The sequence below is a fragment of the Pungitius pungitius genome, chromosome 6 (genome assembly GCF_949316345.1).
Source record: "Pungitius pungitius chromosome 6, fPunPun2.1, whole genome shotgun sequence".
Taxonomy (NCBI): domain Eukaryota; kingdom Metazoa; phylum Chordata; class Actinopteri; order Perciformes; family Gasterosteidae; genus Pungitius; species Pungitius pungitius.
In genome coordinates this window covers 1,973,763-1,992,581 of record NC_084905.1, presented here as the reverse complement: position 1 = coordinate 1,992,581, position 18,819 = coordinate 1,973,763, and the positions used below count along the sequence as shown (strand labels likewise).

Genomic DNA, 18,819 nt, shown 5'->3' with positions numbered 1-18,819 from the left:
TGGACGCGTTGAAAAACAGGTGTTTTTGGTTGGTTTTAAGTGTGGAAAATAAGAGGTCAGGCATGTGAGTGAAGGATCACATCTGGCCTTTTGGTTCAACTGACACGAGAAAAAAAAAAAAAAAAACGGCAAGCGTGTGTGGGTCTCTTGTCTCGTGGGGTGATACACGCCCGATAACAGCTCTGCCAAACACTGTGCTATTGTGTGACCGTCCACCCTCCAGCCTCCACACAGGGACCAGCGCACAGCCTCCTGGCCCACAATCAGAGCTTCTTCCTGGGCAGGGGGAAGTGTCTTTGAAGCCCCCTTTTCCCTGGCTTGCTGATTCATCCACCCTGTAATGAATGACGAGGCTGTTAATAGAGACAATGCAGGTGCAGGTGTGTGTGTGTGTGTGTGTGTGTGTGTGTAACCAAGAGCCGATCATGTCTGTCTGTCTTTCACACGCTCTCTGCGGTGGACAAAACTAATTTGCATACAAAGCCCATTTATGGTCCATGGGTACATCGTAATCAAGGCTGAGCTGGTGTCAATTTGTTAACGCACTCCGTTGTCTTTTTCCTTGCCAAGTTTGATTTTTTTAATTTTTTTTTATTGTTCTATTTACTCACAAAAGCCCGGCATAGTGATCAAGTGAGCCTAATTGGTTGTTTGTCTGGGCGGTTTTCAAAGGTAAAACCCAAATATGAGCTGAAAAGGTCTGAGGCAGTGAAGTCCTCCCAAGTCTAATCATATAATAATCTACCCAAATGTAGCTACAAAGCCTGTGTGCAAGAAAAGAACACAACATTCCAGTAGCCCAAGTAGAAAAGAGTCGTGGCGTTGGGAGATAACACCAGAAATCACAAGAGCAACAGAGAATGAGAGCCAAGGCTTGTGGGAGAAGTCGGCGGTGCGTTCACTTCCGTTGACAAAAAGCGCCACGTTTCATTAGCGAGTCGCAAGTTTTCCTTAAAATAAATGGAAATTTGATGTGACGTCAATGTTGAGAATATAAAATGAGAGTTCTTTTTTCCCCCTCACCTTGTTGTGGCAGTTTGTCCAACACCCTTGTCAGTGATGTGTTGACCGTGCCAGGACGAGCTGTAACGTGTGTGTGTGGGGAGGTCTGTGGGGGGGGCGGGGGGGGACCGCCTCGGACTTCGCGGTACGTTTCAGCACTTGATTTGTAGCAGCGACCCACATGACTTTTGCAGGGTCGACGGCCGCAAAAGACAGAATCCCTTGTGCCGCTTTTCACAATCTCCGATGTTGCTGTCAAACCCCCCCCCCCCTCCCTGCTCTGTTATATCCTTCCTCTGCATGAGCACCACCAGTCCCTCTCCCCCTCTCTCCCTTACCCTGAGCCTCTCGCAGTGCCAAAGAGAAAGGAGGCATCTGGTGCGGTGGTGGTGGGGATCAGGCCCGGTGACGCGGGCTGGGGTTCAGCGGTGGAGCAAGAGGCGTGGGGGGGGGGGGGGGGGGGATAGTTTTGGTGTGTGGATATTTTTGTATTGTAATAAATTGAAACTACGTCAGCATTTCAAAACTTCAAGACGCGTCTATTTTCGGCCCCCCGCTAAAAATAGGCTGAGGGTGAATCCGTAAAAGGACACAAAGCTTTTGGATCCTTTCATATCGACGGCTGTTTTTTTTTTTTTGTAAAGAATGTAAAGTGCGACGTTTTGAAATCATTACAAGAAGGAAAAGGGCGAGAGCGGTGCTTTTAACAGTTGCTGAATGCCTTCTTGAACAGTTAACGGAGTATACTGGTGTTTAATTGGCCCACCGGGTATAATCAGGATGTATGTTTTGAACCGTCTGGTGGCGGCGTGGGAGCCCGACGACCGGAGAAGCGTCAGTGTGACGCTCTTTGTGCCGTTGCTCACTCACCAGAGACACGCACACCTGTAAAACATCATCATTTCTCTCCAGCGTCGCCCCGGAACACATGAGACAGGATCCCTCGGATTGCTTCTGGCACCTCAGGAGGCATGAGTCTCTGACACGAGGCTAATCAGGGAGGCCTGTGGGATTCTAGCAGCCATAAAAACATGGTGATGTACACGCAGTGAGTCACAACATGGAAAAGATAACACAATAATGTTCGGTCTCTCGAGCATGCCGCCATCACCCGGGCTTATTCTTCAGCCAGAAGGTAGTCCAAGGCCTTTAGAGATTCACAGACTCTCACTAACGTGTTTAGATAAGCTCAATGTCATCTTCAGGAATGACATGAACAAGCTGCAGAGGAGAAGCCCTCATGATGATTATCACAGAATCCGAGGTGGGACATGTTTTCCGTGCCCAGGCGTGGGTTTGTGCGTGCTCGTGTCAGTGGACAGGGGCGGCGTTGTCTGACGCGTGCCGTCTCTGTAGCAGCGCCACTCTGCTGGGCTCAGCCGTTTCCATTGTGTCGCAACGGGGAGTCAGCACATATTCTACGGGTCACGTGGTGCAGAGAAAGCACCAGAGAGAGAGAGAGAGAGAGAGAGGGGCACGGGGGGAATAGACGACACTTTAGGCTGCCCCCTCTCAGTCAATTAACCCAATTGGGTCTTGGTCAGCTAGAATCTCTTGAGTCCAGTCTGTGTTTATGTGGCTGGTGTGAAAGAGAAGCTCAGATCGACAGATCTGTCGATCAAATCGAATCACAAACCGGAGATGTAGTCGTCTAAGAATGTCTTTGGTCGGGGGAAATCCTAAACTTGTTCCAGGTTTGGCAAAGAAACTGTTTACTGCGAGCTCATTCCTCTACAGCCCCACAATCCCACAGCCAATGCTGCACAAAGATACAAGACAAGTGCATTCTGTGAAAAGCTTTATTCTTCAACCAGTGGCGGTTACAAGTGTACCATCAGTCTGCTTATTTTTGTCTCAGCTCAGTTTCCTCTGAGATTGGGGGGGGGGGGGGGGGGGGGGATTTAATTTAACGAGCCTCTCGGATTCCAAAAGTGGACACCGGTGGTCGGAAGCACATGGGAATGTCATTGTAGGAACGTCTTCTTCTTCTACCCCTTTTGGAGAGGAGGGAGACTTTTTTTTTTCTTCTCTCATAAATAACAAATCTGCCTAAATCCCTTTTTCTTCTTTTCCGTTTCTCTCTCTTCCACCGCGGCCATCACCCGCTCATTTCCCCTTGCTTGGCAGAGAGCTTTCTATATGCTACTGAAGCCAAAATAAAGGTTAACCTTTGGGCAGCTCACCGTGTTCGCCCGGATGGACGGAATAGTCCCTTCGCTTGTCACGACTTCTGTGGATTCCATCTAGAAAGCAACAATCCCAACAAAAATAACGATGTTCTCTCTTCACCGGCAATCAGTACGACAGCCAGCTGTCACGTGAAATATGAAAGCTAACCTGGTGTTTAACGGCTACATAATATGACCTGTCTGTCATCTGATGCTTTTTATGAAGAGGATTTGACAGATTTACATATGTTAACATTATGTATTGTCTGACTGAACGGTTCTCCAGAGGGTCCTTTCGGAGTCGTATATTTTTCATGGTTCTTATAATCATCAGTCCATGATGCCATGAAAAAATATATATAATCAGTGAATACCGTCCTGCATATCAACTATGAAGTCATTTTGGTTTGTTGTGGTAGAAATAATATGTTTTTTCTTTCTTTATTAAAAGGTGTTGATTTTATCCCCTTCCTTAAAAAGGATGCCTTTATTAGTTCTTTAACATTTAAACTAAAATAATTTTTACAACTTTTCACCGTATGACTTTTTATAACTCAAGATGGATAAAATTAAAAGTGCTTTTTTTCTTCGAAACCACAAATCAGAGTAGAGGTCGTTGGGCTTCTGGTGTCCTGTGACCCTTTCAGCACTCTGTTGATTGATGACATCCTAAATGTCTAAATATGAACGCCAAAGGGTTCCTATATTACATGAACGGCAAATCCGCTGACTATCATCTACCAGTCTGTAACCATCAGATACCTGCAGAACATCTGCTTCTGATGCAGGCTGCATTAGTGTGGTTTGCATTAACCTGATGTCACTTTGCACTCTTGTTTGTTTATTTTCCCTAAATGTGTTCAGAGCAAGGCTCATGTTTCCATGTGTGTTTATTTGCCCTGGCGGCGTGGGTTACACCTTGCTACGGTTACAAACCCACCACCTATGCCTGTGTGCAGCGCTCATCGTATTAATCCTGAACACCTTCCTCTCTGATTTGGTCTCCGTAGGGGTTCTGTCCCTCCCGGCCCACTTCAGTCCCTACACGGAGAACCAGCAGACGTCGGTGGACAGCAGGGAGGACGCCTATGCCCAGCTGGAGCTGAGGACGCTGGAGCAGTCCCTGCTGGCTACCTGTGTGGGCAGCATCTCTGAACTCAGTGAGTACGCGATAGTGTGTGTGGTCATGGATCTGCCTAAAGTTTCATGTTTAATCTGTTAAATTCCTCTGAGCCGAACAGCGAGGAGCATTTTTCTCATTCCAGGAATAATAAACTGGTGTGTCATATTTATTTAAATACTTGAGCATATTCTGAACAACCTCTCGGGCACACCTTGTTATTCCCACACTCCAAGACAGGAATACATTCCTCTGCCAAAAAAGACCGAGCCGAGCACCCGGCAAACGATAATACAGTGAGGTTTATTTAAAAAAAACAAAGATTCTTTAGCTTGTGATAAGCCTGAGCGTGTGCCTCCATTGTGAAAGTCAACTGATGTGCGCTCTCCTAAAAATAAGCCATAGAACAGTCTATGCACACATGGAGCTCTGCAGAGCAAAGCGATAATGCCTCTGATTGCTTTCCTTTTGCCCCGCTCTACTTTGCAAGGCATCATTGCCAGCAGACGGCCGTTTCAAACCCAGTCAACATGGGGCAAGTCTCTTTACTGACAAATAGTTTCTTTTTATGGAACTTTGGATGGATTTTTTTTCCCCAGATGTTTGAAATTGGAAGCATTTATAATCACCCTTGTGTTTTTTCGGGGCAAATACCTTTAAATGATCTGATCCAATTTGTCATACTAAGGACCTCCATCATCTCACTTTGAATGATTGCGTAAACATTGCCAGTTGTAGATGATAATGTTCCATTCACATGGTTGGTAAACAGCATGCGGACACACATGCACACAGCCGTACTGTACTCTACTGTACAAGCGGTTTGTTTAGACTGGAAGCTCTACTGGAGTTGGCAGATGATGGAAACCTAAAATCGTTAATAAAATCATTAAAAATCATTAAAATCATTAAAAAGTGAGTAAAAGACACAGAGGGAAAGAGTGGAGAGAAGCGGGCGGGAAGAGGTGAAGGAAGGAATGAATATGCGGAGGTCTAGTGTGGTGGTGGTGGGGGGGGGGGGTCAAGGGAGGTGATGGAAAAGGTACAGAGGTGAAGAATTAGGTTGTCAATGTGGGGAGAGAGTGTTGGTGGAGGAGCGGATACGTTTCCTTCTCCAAATTAGCAGACACTCTCTCACTTTGTTCCTCCGGTACAAGGCCACGTTCATGTGCGGCTGTCGTTAGTGAGGCATGAAGAAAGTGCCCGCGCACACACACACACACACACACACACACACACACACACCCTCAAAACACAGGCACACTCTTTCTCTCACTTGCTCAGTGGTCTCTTTGTGCCACATCGCTCTGGTGGTGTGAAGCAGGGCTGTTCTGGGCAGGGCTGGCATCCTTCAGACTCATTTGCGCCTACAAACACACACACACACACACGCGCACACACACACACACAGGCACACACAGGCATGTGTTCACCGATACGCATAAACGACAAAAATCCAGAGGGTTTGGCTCTCTGATCCAAGCCCAAGAGACCCGGGGCGGACACAGGAGCATCTGTGCTAAGCCCCTGGGCCCGGTTGGATCCCTGGACTGGACTTGGCGAGACGCAGGAACACACGGCGCACATAAACATGATGGATAACGGATGTCAGGGCACTGGACATTTCAGCTCGACGTCCAAAACGGTTAGAAATCAAGCAACGGACTGTCCGTCTATCGAAGTTGTGTTCCTATGGGAAATATTAAAGATCAGAATTGGGCAAACCCGAATTAAAAGAACAGCTGAAGCCTTTAAAGACAATCCATGATCTCGGGTTACAGAGGGCAGACTCAACAGGTTTATACTGCATTAACAGTTCAGTCAACATTTTCATTATTTTGCAACTGTAAATTAAGAGGCTTTTTTAGACAATTCATGTTTGAAAAGTACAGTATTGTTTTTACTTGCAGGCGTCAACAAAGACTTAACAATATAAGCTGTAATCTAAGAACAAGCTCACTTTGCCTTAGTTTGTGCCTCGGGGCACAAAATGGGCCGGACAGCCTGGGAGAGGCTCTCCGTCTCGGGCAAGGATTCCTAGGAGACCTCCTGGAGCGACCGCTGGTGGTGGTTAACACAAAGGAGGCCCTTCAGCTTGAAGTGAGGTCTGTTTTTAGGAAGGCTGCTTTAAAACTGATCCCCCCCCCCCCAAACAGTTTTAATACACGCCATACACACACACACACACACTCACACCACTGGACACGCCAGCCTCTCACTCACGGTAATCTGGTTAGAAATTACCCAGGAGTAATTATGTTAAACGACCGTTACATGATCCCAAGTTCAAGCTGGGCTCCTTCCCTCACGGTCTGCCCCCCCCCCCCCCCCCCCCCCCCCCCCCACCCCCACCCCCACCCCCGCCTGCACACCCCATTCCTGTGACAACAGATATATTCTTTCTCCACCATCCTCCTCCTCCTGCTGTTGTCCCAACGTTCTCTACGGCACCTTCTCCTTTCAGCCCTACGCCCCCCCTTTCTTTTCATTTAGTCTGGTATTATCGTGATAGTTCACTGTGGGGGTCCCAATGGGTCCCTCTGATAAGCTGTATATTTATTATCTTTATCTCGGCACTGCGGCGTTTCCACACAAGCGGTCGTCGAGGGCACATTCGAAGACCTCGTCGCGGATGTTGTTTTTAAACATGTGACTTGAGTCCCACCTATCCCCGGGGCTGGGTGCAGCGATTTGAAACGCGCCAATAACCAAACCGTTTGAACGGTTCATCGGAGCCTGTGGTCGACTGTCTGTTGAGCCCATTAACTCCTCCAATGATTTAAAGATGAATGTCTGTTTAGGCTGGCCTTCTGGCTGTGCTCACTGATAATCACATCCCTAATGGCACATACCACTAGAGACACGGAGCGAGAGTAATTACAGTAAAACGCGGTTGAATGTAAGTGGTTTAGGAAGAGTGGGAAATCCAGTTGGATTAGGAGCCCATGGGGTTTATACTGAGCACTGCAATCTATGGGTTTTAGTTTTAGTCATGTTCTCTGGCCCCCTACGTGTTCTTTGATACTGAACCCCCTCCCTATCTTTCTCCTCTTTTCCCTTGTTCCAGGTGACCTGGTGTCGCGTGCAATGCACCACATGCAGCGCCTGAGCTCAGTGCGCCCGGGCCTGAGTCCGGCACGCCACGCCCGTCCCCAGCAGCCCGTGTCCTGGTCGCCGGACGCCCTCCACACCCTTTACTACTTCCTGCGCTGCCCACAAATGGAGTCTATGGAGAATCCCAACTTGGATCCCCCGCGCATGGCACTCAGCAAGGAGAGGTGGGAGTCATGCATGGCACGACCAGGCGGGGAAATAAGCCGTCTAATCTCAGGCAGTTCTCTTTGTATCTCCATTTTGGCTTTGAATAGACCCTTTGTAGTATTCTTGATTTAGCTTTCATGCATTTTATTCTTTGATTTCCTGGTCAAATCTGAAAATGGACAAGCCCCGTTTATTCTCTTTTGAAATGTGATTACTGGTGGCACACAAACTAACGCATATACACCAACTCAAATACACAAACATCCATCCTCAGAAGTTAACATAGAAGCTCTAATCACAGCTTTTTCCCAGACCCCCTTTCTTTTGTAGCCATCCCTGATTCCATTGACTCTTGCTCATTGAAGTGTTGTAAATTACAGGTGGAGTCAGAGGCTCCAGGTGTTAATGTTAGTCTGGTAGATAGGCTCATTGCACCTTTAGAATGCAAATTAGGCTGAGTACTGGTTATTTAAGGGATTCGCAAGAGGTGCTAAGGGTCTGTAATTCGGTTAGAGCCTCCTCAGATCTTCTATGGGTTGACTTTGGAAAACAATTGTGATCATTCTTATTTTTTTCCAGTCCTGAGGCAACTGGTTGACAATAGACTGGGTAGAAAGCCATTTACATTTTACCCCAATGTTTTGGTATAATTTTCCTTTTTACTCATGAATATATTTGTCATGTTATTGGGTCCCTACAGAGAGGAGGAGAGGAGTAACACTGAACTAAGTCTTATCTCTTTTCCAAGTTTTTTTTAAAATAACAACACAGTGTCACTAGTAATGGTGATATTCAGCAGCTGGTCAAATACTTCATAATGTGAGATAATGTGCCTTAAGTTGAGGTAAGAGTATTTGTTTGACTTGTATGTGAGACAAAAGTACGCAAAAGTGGGCCCTAGTCTCACAGGAAGAAAAAAACATGCACTTCAGAGTGTTTCAGAGTAAAGTGTCAGATGTTCTGTGTAACGGTTACTTGCACCTAAACAGATGACCCTGATCTAAAGGTAGCCCTCAGCATAAAAAAATGGGATGCACCTCCTGTTTAAGTCTGTTTCCAGTTGCTGCGGCAAATTTCGTTTTTTAAATGCTTCCTGTGATTGTTGAGTTATGATGGTGGCATTTGTGAGATCGTCATACATAGGTAAAGGTTTTTTGTGATGAAATCAGTCAAATATCTTTACCGAAACCCCCTTGCACACACATCTGTGTATGCACTCAGAGCCAGCTGGCTCCTACACATTTAATAATGAACAGACACGGCATGCGTGAGCGAAGGTGGGCTCCTTTAATAGCATCAAAGAGGAAACACGACCACAAATATACGCTGCTGTTTTCACTGTCCCGGATGTCCCTTGATGTTTTTAACGCTGGGTTTATGTCAGCCTGGGTTATGAGTGCAAGACAAAATGATTTAGCATGGTGGATTTTCTGGACCATCTGTGTAGACCTCTGCTGAGCAGCCTACATGCTTCTCTGTGGGACTGTGTGTAGTGTCAGTAAATGCATGACCGGCTCAGGTGCTAGAGTGGAGCAAACCTGCTAGTGATTACTTTGTGGGTTGCTTGGTAATGACACACACACTGCTCTCCTACTGTGGGCCTCGCAATCTCTCTGGCTCAGTCTCTATTGAAAGCTTTACAAAATCTTTGAGGGGGAACTCAAAACTGCCAAATCTGTGTGGGCCACATCGTCAAACATGATCGGGAGTCTAGTGAGAGCCCCGATGCAGAACCCTTGAGACCACGCAAAGGCGCCCGTTTGCTTATCGTCCTTTAACCCTGGTGCTTAGCTGTGGGTGTTACAGATCACAATCAGGTCCTGGAAACACAAGTGTCTACTTAGTGCTGCATTCACTCCTATTTAAACCTCCGAAAAAGAGAAGAAAAAAAACGTTTATTAGTGATGAAAGTTGATGGTAGGATCCCTTCCACAATCTGTTGAACAGTCCTCCACCAGCCCGTCCACATCCTTCAGCAGATGCAACTCGGCACTAATGGATGGATGTGTTACCGTGATAAGACGTCGCCAGCGGAGCTTACGACCACGGGCACGAGTTTCCCTCGGCGTGAACCCGACCCCAGTGGCTTCGGGACATGTGACACTTTGGACACATGCGGCCAGTGCAGCATGTTTGATGTTGCCACCTGGTGAGAAAAAGTCTTTGCATTCCACGTCGGCGCAGGTAGGCGTTCAAACACATCTGAGCACAGTTTGCGCGTGCTGTCGTTTTACGACCAGCCAGGTGATGGGGTGAACGGCTCCATGAATCAGAGCCAACGTTTATGTGTGCGCTATCATCCGCGGGAGACTTTTGTGTGTTTGTGTCTAGCCAGAAGAGCTATCCAGTTTCAGACTTAAACAGGAGGCTCAGCTTTGATGTTGCACCGACTCTCAGTCGAAGCCAAAGTTTTTTGTTTCAGGCTGAGGGGCATAACCCTGACACAAGGGTCAGATGGGAGGCAGATGAGGGGGAGGGGGGGGAGGGGTTCAGAGAGAGGTGGAAGGGTTTAAGGAAGGAAGGAGGGATGACTTGTAGGATGGAGGCCAGAGCGGCATTTTTGTGTGCGTCCTCTACTACACGCACCCCATTAAGGAAAGCACTTTTTGGTTATTATGCAGGGATTGGAATTCTTATTTATTTTTACTCACTAAAACACAGGCTGTGAAATGCCGATTGATGAAGTGAAGGGCAGGGAAAATCTATGATGGATAAACAAGCGCTAAAAAAGACAGACTGAGACACAAGCACAAAGAAAAACAGACCCACTCGGTCCAATTCATGGCGACCCATTAAGGGTAGTATAACATTGATTTAAAAACCATCTGCCCCTCCGCCCCCCCCCCCCCCCCGCCCCCACCCCCAGAAACAGGACTTTCTTATCACTCTACACACGTCTCCAAAGTGACAACCAACACCCCCCCCCCCCTCCATTATGACATACCACACTTGCCTGCCAGCCGTTTCCCAAACACTCAAAGCCTCCTTGTATGCACCTATCAGACCCATTTAGCGTTCCCCCCCCCCCTATCCCGTAAGTCCCTTGTCTGCTTGTTGGCTGTCACGCCTAAATGAAGGCAAGGTCCCCCCCCCTCCCGATGGATTACTGACTGATAAAGCACTGACACAACATCTGACTGAATAGTTGGAAGATAAAAAAATAGACAGAAACGGATGACATGTCTGAGAAAGGTCCAAAATAATTAGATCATACCCCACTGCAGGGGTCCCAATGCTCATTAACAGTAACTACAATACCTATAGTAGGATGTGAAGGTATACTGTTCATTCTTCTGCCTCCATCTGTATGCATCGAATAACACAGCAGGAGAAAGGCTGCTCTCTCATGATGATCAAACACTCACTCACGCAGTCTGAGACTTTGTAGGATCAAGCATTTGGTGGAGAGAAAAAGCACATAAAAGACTAAATAAATTCAGTTTTAGCCGTATCGCCAGTGGTTTTTTAAATGGCCAAAGAACGATCAGTCGAAAAATGAGGGTGATCAAGGAAGAAGGAAGAGGAAACCAATCCATTTAGGTTGCCACATTCACATTATGTTCTACTCTTTTACTTCTCCACTGAGACGGCACTGCTTCTCTGAAAATGAAGAGATTTGAAATTGTTTCTTAAGGAACACGTCCAACCTGTCTATAATTTCTATTTTTAGCCTTCCCTTGTCTTTTTAGTTTTTCTAGAAATCATCTACGGGGCTGAACCTTTATTCATCCTCCCTACGTAGCTATTCCTGGGTTAAAAATAGGCTGATTATTCAGAAGCCACTGCAGTGTTTCGCTAATAAAACCGAGGCAGAAATAAAGTCGCAGTTCTGTTAACAATTCCCACCACATCTCACAGGCAAAGAGAGCAGCTGTTTAACTTCATCACCTGGCAATCAACACCGTCTGATGACAAATGTGTGTGAGGTGCTCTGCAGAGTGTGTGTGTGTGTGTGTTTTGGATGTGACTCACTGTGTACTGGTCAGGGTATGGGAAAAGTTCCTCGTTAACATGACCTCATAACAAGATAACTTCCGCACAGACGTTGCTGTGTACTCTTTGTACATTATATTTTAATAGTTTTTTTGTACCAAGCATGTCGATGGACAGAGGTGGAATGGTTTTATTTTTCCTTTTTACAGGCCGTTCCTGCTGCTGCCACCTCTGATGGAGTGGATGAGAGTGGCTATAGTTCACGCCGAGCATCGCAAGAGTCTCTTGCTGGATAGCGATGATGTCAGACAAACTGCCAGGCTGCTCCTTCCAGGACTGGACTGTGAACCGAGGCAGCTGAAGTAAACGAGAACACACACACACACACACACATGAACTCACACGGGCTGTAAGCAGTGTGTGATAATGATTTGTTAAGCTTACCGTAATGTGGCACAAGCAGCTGTCTGTACGGAGTGAATCATTATGGAAAATCATCAAATACAAATGCACAATGAGCCAACTTCTCATTGTCTGTTTAATCTGTTTTAGAGCGTCTTCTCAAATAACCTCTTCCAAATCAACCGTTGAACTAACCGTCTTCGTATTTCTCCTCATCGGTCTCCATCAGGCCTGAATGTTGCTTCAGCTCCTTTAAGCGTCTGGACTCCAAAGCTGCCACAGACAAGTTCCACCTCGACTTGGGCTTCCGGATGCTCAACTGTGGACGCACGGATCTCATCGGCCAAGCCATTGCTCTGCTGGGCTCAGATGGGGTCAACAGCATGGACGACCAGGTACTGAACATTGGAGTCTTTGTTTATAGCAGTATGAAAGCGTTTTTTTTTTTTTTTATGTACGGGACTACAATTGCGACGTTATCTACACTTAGGCTTAATGTATTTGTCCCGTTTCCTTTGCCCTCCTTGCTGTTCGTCACGCAGGGCATGACCCCCCTGATGTATGCCTGCGCAGCTGGAGACGAGGCCTTAGTCCAGATGTTGATCGACGCTGGAGCCAACCTCGACGTTGCGGTAAACGCGCTTTAACATGTGTACACGTTTATTTGAAAGCTGCACGTTGGGCAAATGTCGAACTGAGCGTGAATGGCGGCGAAAATCTGACCCATTCGTCCCGTGCCGCCAGGTTCCACCGTGCTCCCCGAAGCACCCCTCTGTGCACCCCGACAGTCGACACTGGGCAGCCCTCACCTTCGCCGTGCTGCACGGACACATCTCCGTAGTGCAGGTTTGGAGGACGCGCCGCACACGCATGTAGTAGCCGCCGCCAGCTGCAGCCAGCGGGGGGGCGAACACCTTAATGCGACGCGTGGCGTGATTGTTTTTTTTGCGAAAAAGTTGCACTGCGTGACCGACGTGATGTGCACCCTGCAGCTCCTGTCGGATGCCGGGGCCAACGTCGAGGGGGCCGCGGTACGCAATGGGCAGGAGAGTACTGCAGACACCCCGTTGCAGCTCGCTTCAGCAGCAGGTGGGAAATCGCATGCACGAACACAAACACACAGCACAGGCGCGGCGGATGTCAAGAGTTTTGTCAAGCGGTGTTTTTATGGTCGGTAAATGACTGCTTACTAAATAATCCGGCCAAAACGTCTGTAGAAGGGAGAGATGCAGGCATGAGCCAACGTTGTGATGTTCTCACAATCAATTAATAACAACTTAATGAGAACTATTCGCAGTCACCGATTCAGCAGTGTGCTGGTTTTTCAAAAGAAGCACGGGATTAAGTTGTGAATGGCGCGTTGGCTGAAAGGAACAATGAAACGAGAGATTAAATGAGTGCCGCCTGTGGTTGTTTAGAAATTCCCTGGGCAGCATTCCTCTGTGGGACCGTTTAAAAGCCACACATAGCGGTAGTAAAAGAGACATATGCTCCACACAGCAGTAATGACAGTGGGTGAATAGTGACCAACAGGAATGAGTTTGGGAGAAAATGCTAAATGAAAGATTATGAAACGTAATTCTTAAAAGCAAGTGCAATAAATTAGTTAGAAAATAAGAAACATAAAAATGTGCAATATTATTTGTGGTTGGTGCTGGTAAAAAAAATCCCATCTGAATGTACCCCGATACACGTCTCTATGTAATTGAGTTGTTAATTTGCCTTCCAGGGAACTATGAAATGGTTAGTTTGCTCCTGGCGCGAGGTGCCGACCCCTTATCCAAGACTCACGATGGAAATGCCCTCACGTCGTCCCTCTATGAAGACATGAACTGCTTCAGCCATGCTGCCTCACATGGACACAGGTATGTCACTCAATCTGATCTGAGATGGGAACGTCGTCAACAGATGGAGGGCTCTGGCAAACTGCTGGCTTTTGGCCTCTTAACTGCAGAAAATAAAGGAGAACATGGAAAAACCTCTAACTCAGTCATCACACAGTCACGCTTGACCCAAGTCTGCATTCGTGCTACCTGCAGAGATTCATCCCTTTTATCTTGGGGTGGGATTGCAGACCTTGATAGTCTCAGAGCAGAGGAAATGGGAATTCGGTGCCTCCTCCTGTTCAGAGTCCATCTGTCTCTGAACACCAACTGGAAGCGTAAAGCTCTCCACCTGTTCACCGTGTGAACACAATGTAGACTCAACACTTCACATTCCACAACCGAGGGTGACAGATTATGTAATCAGAGAGGGCACAGGGTCACAGAAATGGATGTGTGTGTTGGAGTTTGGAACATATTTATGAATCGTCCTCATTCTTCTCCACTTCGTCGTCCCGTCTGTGTCGTCAGAAACGTGCTGAGGAAGCTGCTGACTCAGCCCCAGCAAGTCAAAGAGGATGTCCTGTCTCTGGAGGAAATCTTAGCCGAGGGGGTTGAGGGCGAGGAGGCCGGCATCTGCCCTTTCCTCCCCCCCTCCCCTCTGCCCACCCCCTCCTCTGGCCACGGGAACCTACCAGAGGTGGGCATAGCAAGGCTCTGCAAGGCCAGGATGAAGGCTCTGCAGGAGGCCAGCTACTACAGCGCCGAGCATGGCTACCTGGATGTCACCATGGAGCTACGAGCTATGGGTACCTATCACAAAATGATTTTAATTCCTACTCAAATTTGGACTTCCTCTGAAACCAAACAAAATGATGTATATATTTGTTGTCTCTCCACATAGGTGTACCGTGGAAACTGCACGTGTGGCTGGAATCTCTGCGTTGTGCCCAGCATCAGTCCCGGGCAGGAGTCACCCTCTCACTCCTCAGAGAGTTCACTACGATCAAAGAAGAAGACTACTGCGAGGAGCTGGTCACCATAGGGCTGCCCCAGATGTTCAACATCTTACGTACCACCAAGGTACCGTCAGACCTCCGAGTGTCTGCTTGTCTCCACGGTATCAGAAATATACTTGATTGGTCTGTGTAATATAACCCCCCCCACCCCCCCTTCTCCATGTTTGTCCCTCTATTCTCCAGAATGATGCCATTCTACAACAGTTGGGGATTATTTTTAGTCACTGCTTTGGTCCGGCCCCGCTTCCAGGCATCCGTGGCATGAAGGCAACTCTTTCAGCACAGTTGGGTAAGACAGCCATGTTTTTTAATGTAAGTGTATATGAACACAGATGGGAATTATATCTTATGGTTTTGGTTGATGAAATGTTACCCTACATTTTTGGAAACGTTAACTATCACATGAGATGAAGGCAGCAAATTATCCCAAAAGAGTAGCTGGAATAAAATAATGTTTGGCATTTTTGTTTGAAGATGTGCTTGAAGGATTTATCCAATAGTCGTAGATTCATTTTTCATTCATTAACTACTTACAACTAATAGTTTCAACTCCAGTTTTTTTTTAAAATTAGGCCGAGGAGTTGTGTTATGCAAACACTCGTCACAAAGGTGACAATGTGAAAGTCTTTGTAGGTACTCAGCATCTTAATGGATCTATTTAGCAGCTTATAACAGATTTGCACCATAAAGACCTCATGGTGCGTTTTCTGTAAATACAAAGGACTATCTGAATGCAATTATGGGATGTTTTTCCTATTCCCTGATGTGTCGGTATAGCATTACAAATCTCCCACAGACATGGGTTGAGCTGATGCCAAAAGGATAAGACACGGTTGTAAAATCCTAAGTGTCACACTGGCAAGTCAATCCTTTTCTTTGAAAAAGCAAAGGCAGTGAAAAGGCAAAATCTCATCACAAATGGTCAGTTCGAAACGCATTTTGGGTCTGGGAGGTCACGCTCACGATACTCCTGCCCCCCCCCCCCCCCCCCCCCCCCCCCACCACCATGTCACTATAAAGTCATCCTGGGAATGGAGTTGTGAGGATGTACTCGTATGTTCTCCTACAGACCCTCATTTCCTGAATAACCAGGAGATGTCAGATGTGACATTTGTAGTGGAGGGGAGACCGTTCTATGGCCACAGAGTCCTGCTGATCACAGCTTCTGACAGGTGAGTCCAGACGAGCTCCCCCTCGACAGAATGGTACAAACCTGAAAAACGCACGTCCTTAAGGGTTTTGATTAAGACGTTGGTTTTCTTTTTAGATTCAAGTCTCTGCTGGCGTGCTGTGGACCCGATGGAAGCCCCAACAAGAAGATTGAGATCAGTGACATCAAGTACAACATCTTCCAGGTAACAAATGTGCTCTTTAGTTTCGTGGGTTTTCCAAAAATACGTCCGGAAGTTCTTTGTATTTTGGAATAGAAGCACTACAGATGTAACGCCGGCAGTACTGACCGTTTTCCTAAATTAGAGCTTTGACCTCCTTGCAGATGATGATGTCATACCTGTACTGTGGCGGAACAGAGTCACTGAAAACAGTTGTGCCTGATTTGTTGGAGGTGAGTATTGGTCATGGACTATTATGGCCTGTTTTATGATAATGAAAATCCTCAGTTAAATCGTCAGATTACATTTATTTATTGGATGCTTTTAACAAGAGCAGCATCGTATAAGTGCATTCGCACATGTGGGTAAGAGCCCAAAAATGCCCACCTTAGTTAGTACACAACCCTATTTCAATAGTCAGTCTCTTGCAATGTCAAACTACTCGTGTGCACAGCAACACTGATTTCCTCCCTCCTTCACCATTATTTACGGATATGTGGTTAAGAGGAGTTTGACACTGGTACATATTCTTTATCAGTGTAACCCTGTCTCTACATCTTCATAAATAAACCAGTAACCAAATTATTGAAAAAAACGAACTAAAAATGTTCCTTCACTGAGGTGTCCAGGCTTTGTATTTGCTCCTGTATCAGCCCTGACCTGTTGGCTTTGGATTGCCCCTGCAGTTGATGTCGGCTGCGAGTCTGTTCCAGCTGCGGACCCTACAAAGACACTGTGAACTCGTCTGCTCCCAGCTCATCAACCTGGATAATGCCGTCAGCATCTACAAGAGGGCCAAGGTGACACGCACGCACCGAGCCGGCAACGCCTCGTGTGAACTCTTAGAATAGCAAACCTTATACACGGCAGATATTTGCTCTATATTCACATTACAACGCAATGTTGATCATTCGAAAAGCGGTACCGTTGGCACGTCACATGGATTCAACAGCGTCACTTTGTCTTCTCTCCCCCAGGCCCATGGTTCGTTGGAACTGAGCTCTTTCTGTGAAGGTTACTTCCTGCAGCAGATGCCCGCTCTACTGGAGAGGGAGGGCTTCAGGAGCCTGCTGCTGGGACCCCCCGCGACCCGACAAGGCAACGCCTCCGCGCTGCCTCCCAGCCGGGGAGACTCGCCTCTTGAGGAGCTGCAGGCCACGCTGGCTCAGCGGCTGCGCTCCCTCTGCGTCACTTCACGGGTCTAAGTTTCCTCTTATCACTGATAGAGGATCAGATGTTAAAGACACTGTTTAAATGGTTTGAGTACATAGGTTTCTTCGTGACAACGATCAGTAAGTTCCTCTGGCAGCCGTTAGAATCTACTATGTGGACTATTCAGCATTTTATATTTTGTTGCCAGGCTCTTCATCTTGAATTCATTGCAGTGGATGTTTATGAAGAGGAAAATTGGTCAAAGTGAGGGTGGTTTTTTTTTCTTCCAAGGCTCTGGAAGCTTTAAACGAGAGGCAACAGATGGATGTAACAGGTGGGAACTCTGAATTATGAAACGCTGCTGCTCTCTTCTGGACAAAACTGGCAAAATAAACTGATTTCCTTGGAGGGTTGGGATGCAGGGCCCCCTCCTGGTTCTGACTGATGCAATGTAACAAATAGACTGACTCGAGTGGGGCCGCCATGCTGGACTTTTGGCTTTGTCCTGTTCAGACTAATCACGTAGAACGGGGGGACAAAGGTAGACTTGGTGCCTCCAGCATTGCCGTTCATTTTGAATTAACAAATGTACTTTTTATGTGTATCGATGTTTTTAGTTTCTATTTTTTTAAGGTGTTTGTGGCAAAACACTTGGTTAAGAGTGGGATGGACATTTTCTATTTAATGAGAGAAAAGATGTGAGAGTATTTAACGGGGTGTTCCCTTTTTTTATTTTGTTTTTAATCCAAGCAAATTATTAATATTATTGATGAAAACCTGCTTCTGTGTAGCTGTTGTTCCAGTTAATTAAGCTTGTGTATGCGGAGGTTTAATGCTTCTATACAGGTAGAGCAGCAGAGTCCAACTTGGGATTTGTAAAACATTTAGTCTGTTTTAATGCTGAAAATTGTAATAAACCTGGTAAACAAGCTTGGTCAGTGTCACATTAACAAAGATATAATGCATTTATATGTAAATTGTAAAGCTCATCATAAATGTTTAATCATGGATGACATTTTATCTCAATGTTTCAAAGTACTAATTGTCCGACCCCTAAATTACAATGCACATCACAACCACCACCATTGAAGACACCAATGAACATACATTGTCAACCGATCTAACCTTAACTGTAAAAGTAAGTCAAGTGACTTCTGAGCAGTGTTTGCTGGTTACACAGTGCACAGCAAAGAGTAGCACGCCTCATGTGCTGTTAAATGAATGTGGGCGGCACGTGTCGCTTCTGCAGAAATGTAAAAGACGGCTCTAATGACATCCTGGTCGGTTACTCGCTTGTTCATTGAGAGACTCTCCCACTGCCAACGTACGGGGCGCTGTTTGTTAAATGTTGTACGTTCTAAAATCCTGCGCAGTTTTCGTACATTAGCGTAGCGTCATATGAATAAAAAAAGCAGGACAATATTGACATGTCACTTTTTCAAACATTTCCAACTTTTCCAAGTACAATGTTTGGCAGTAACACAAAGTTGTTAAATGTAAATGTTAAATATAAATCTAAATGTTATATATAAATGTTAAATGTAAATCTAAATGTTGAGTTTAAACGTCAGACATGACTGACAATTACAATACTTACGGTAATTCATG

General features: G+C 46.4%; 1 protein-coding gene across 1 annotated transcript in view; it reads left to right on the top strand.

Annotated features, from left to right (window-relative positions):
- Positions 1-18,141, top strand: part of abtb2b (ankyrin repeat and BTB (POZ) domain containing 2b) — a 35,797-nt gene extending 17,656 nt beyond the window's left edge. Inside the window, exons 2-17 of the mRNA XM_037452085.2 lie at positions 4,181-4,330; positions 7,358-7,568; positions 11,694-11,846; positions 12,116-12,281; positions 12,429-12,518; positions 12,631-12,732; positions 12,879-12,975; positions 13,616-13,751; positions 14,241-14,518; positions 14,614-14,792; positions 14,912-15,017; positions 15,798-15,900; positions 15,996-16,083; positions 16,224-16,292; positions 16,746-16,859; positions 17,037-18,141. Of these exons, the coding sequence (XP_037307982.2) occupies positions 4,181-4,330; positions 7,358-7,568; positions 11,694-11,846; positions 12,116-12,281; positions 12,429-12,518; positions 12,631-12,732; positions 12,879-12,975; positions 13,616-13,751; positions 14,241-14,518; positions 14,614-14,792; positions 14,912-15,017; positions 15,798-15,900; positions 15,996-16,083; positions 16,224-16,292; positions 16,746-16,859; positions 17,037-17,264 (2,270 nt within the window). The 3' untranslated portion in view covers positions 17,265-18,141. The remainder of the gene's footprint in view (positions 1-4,180; positions 4,331-7,357; positions 7,569-11,693; positions 11,847-12,115; positions 12,282-12,428; positions 12,519-12,630; positions 12,733-12,878; positions 12,976-13,615; positions 13,752-14,240; positions 14,519-14,613; positions 14,793-14,911; positions 15,018-15,797; positions 15,901-15,995; positions 16,084-16,223; positions 16,293-16,745; positions 16,860-17,036) is intronic.
- The last annotated feature ends 678 nt before the right edge of the window (positions 18,142-18,819 follow it).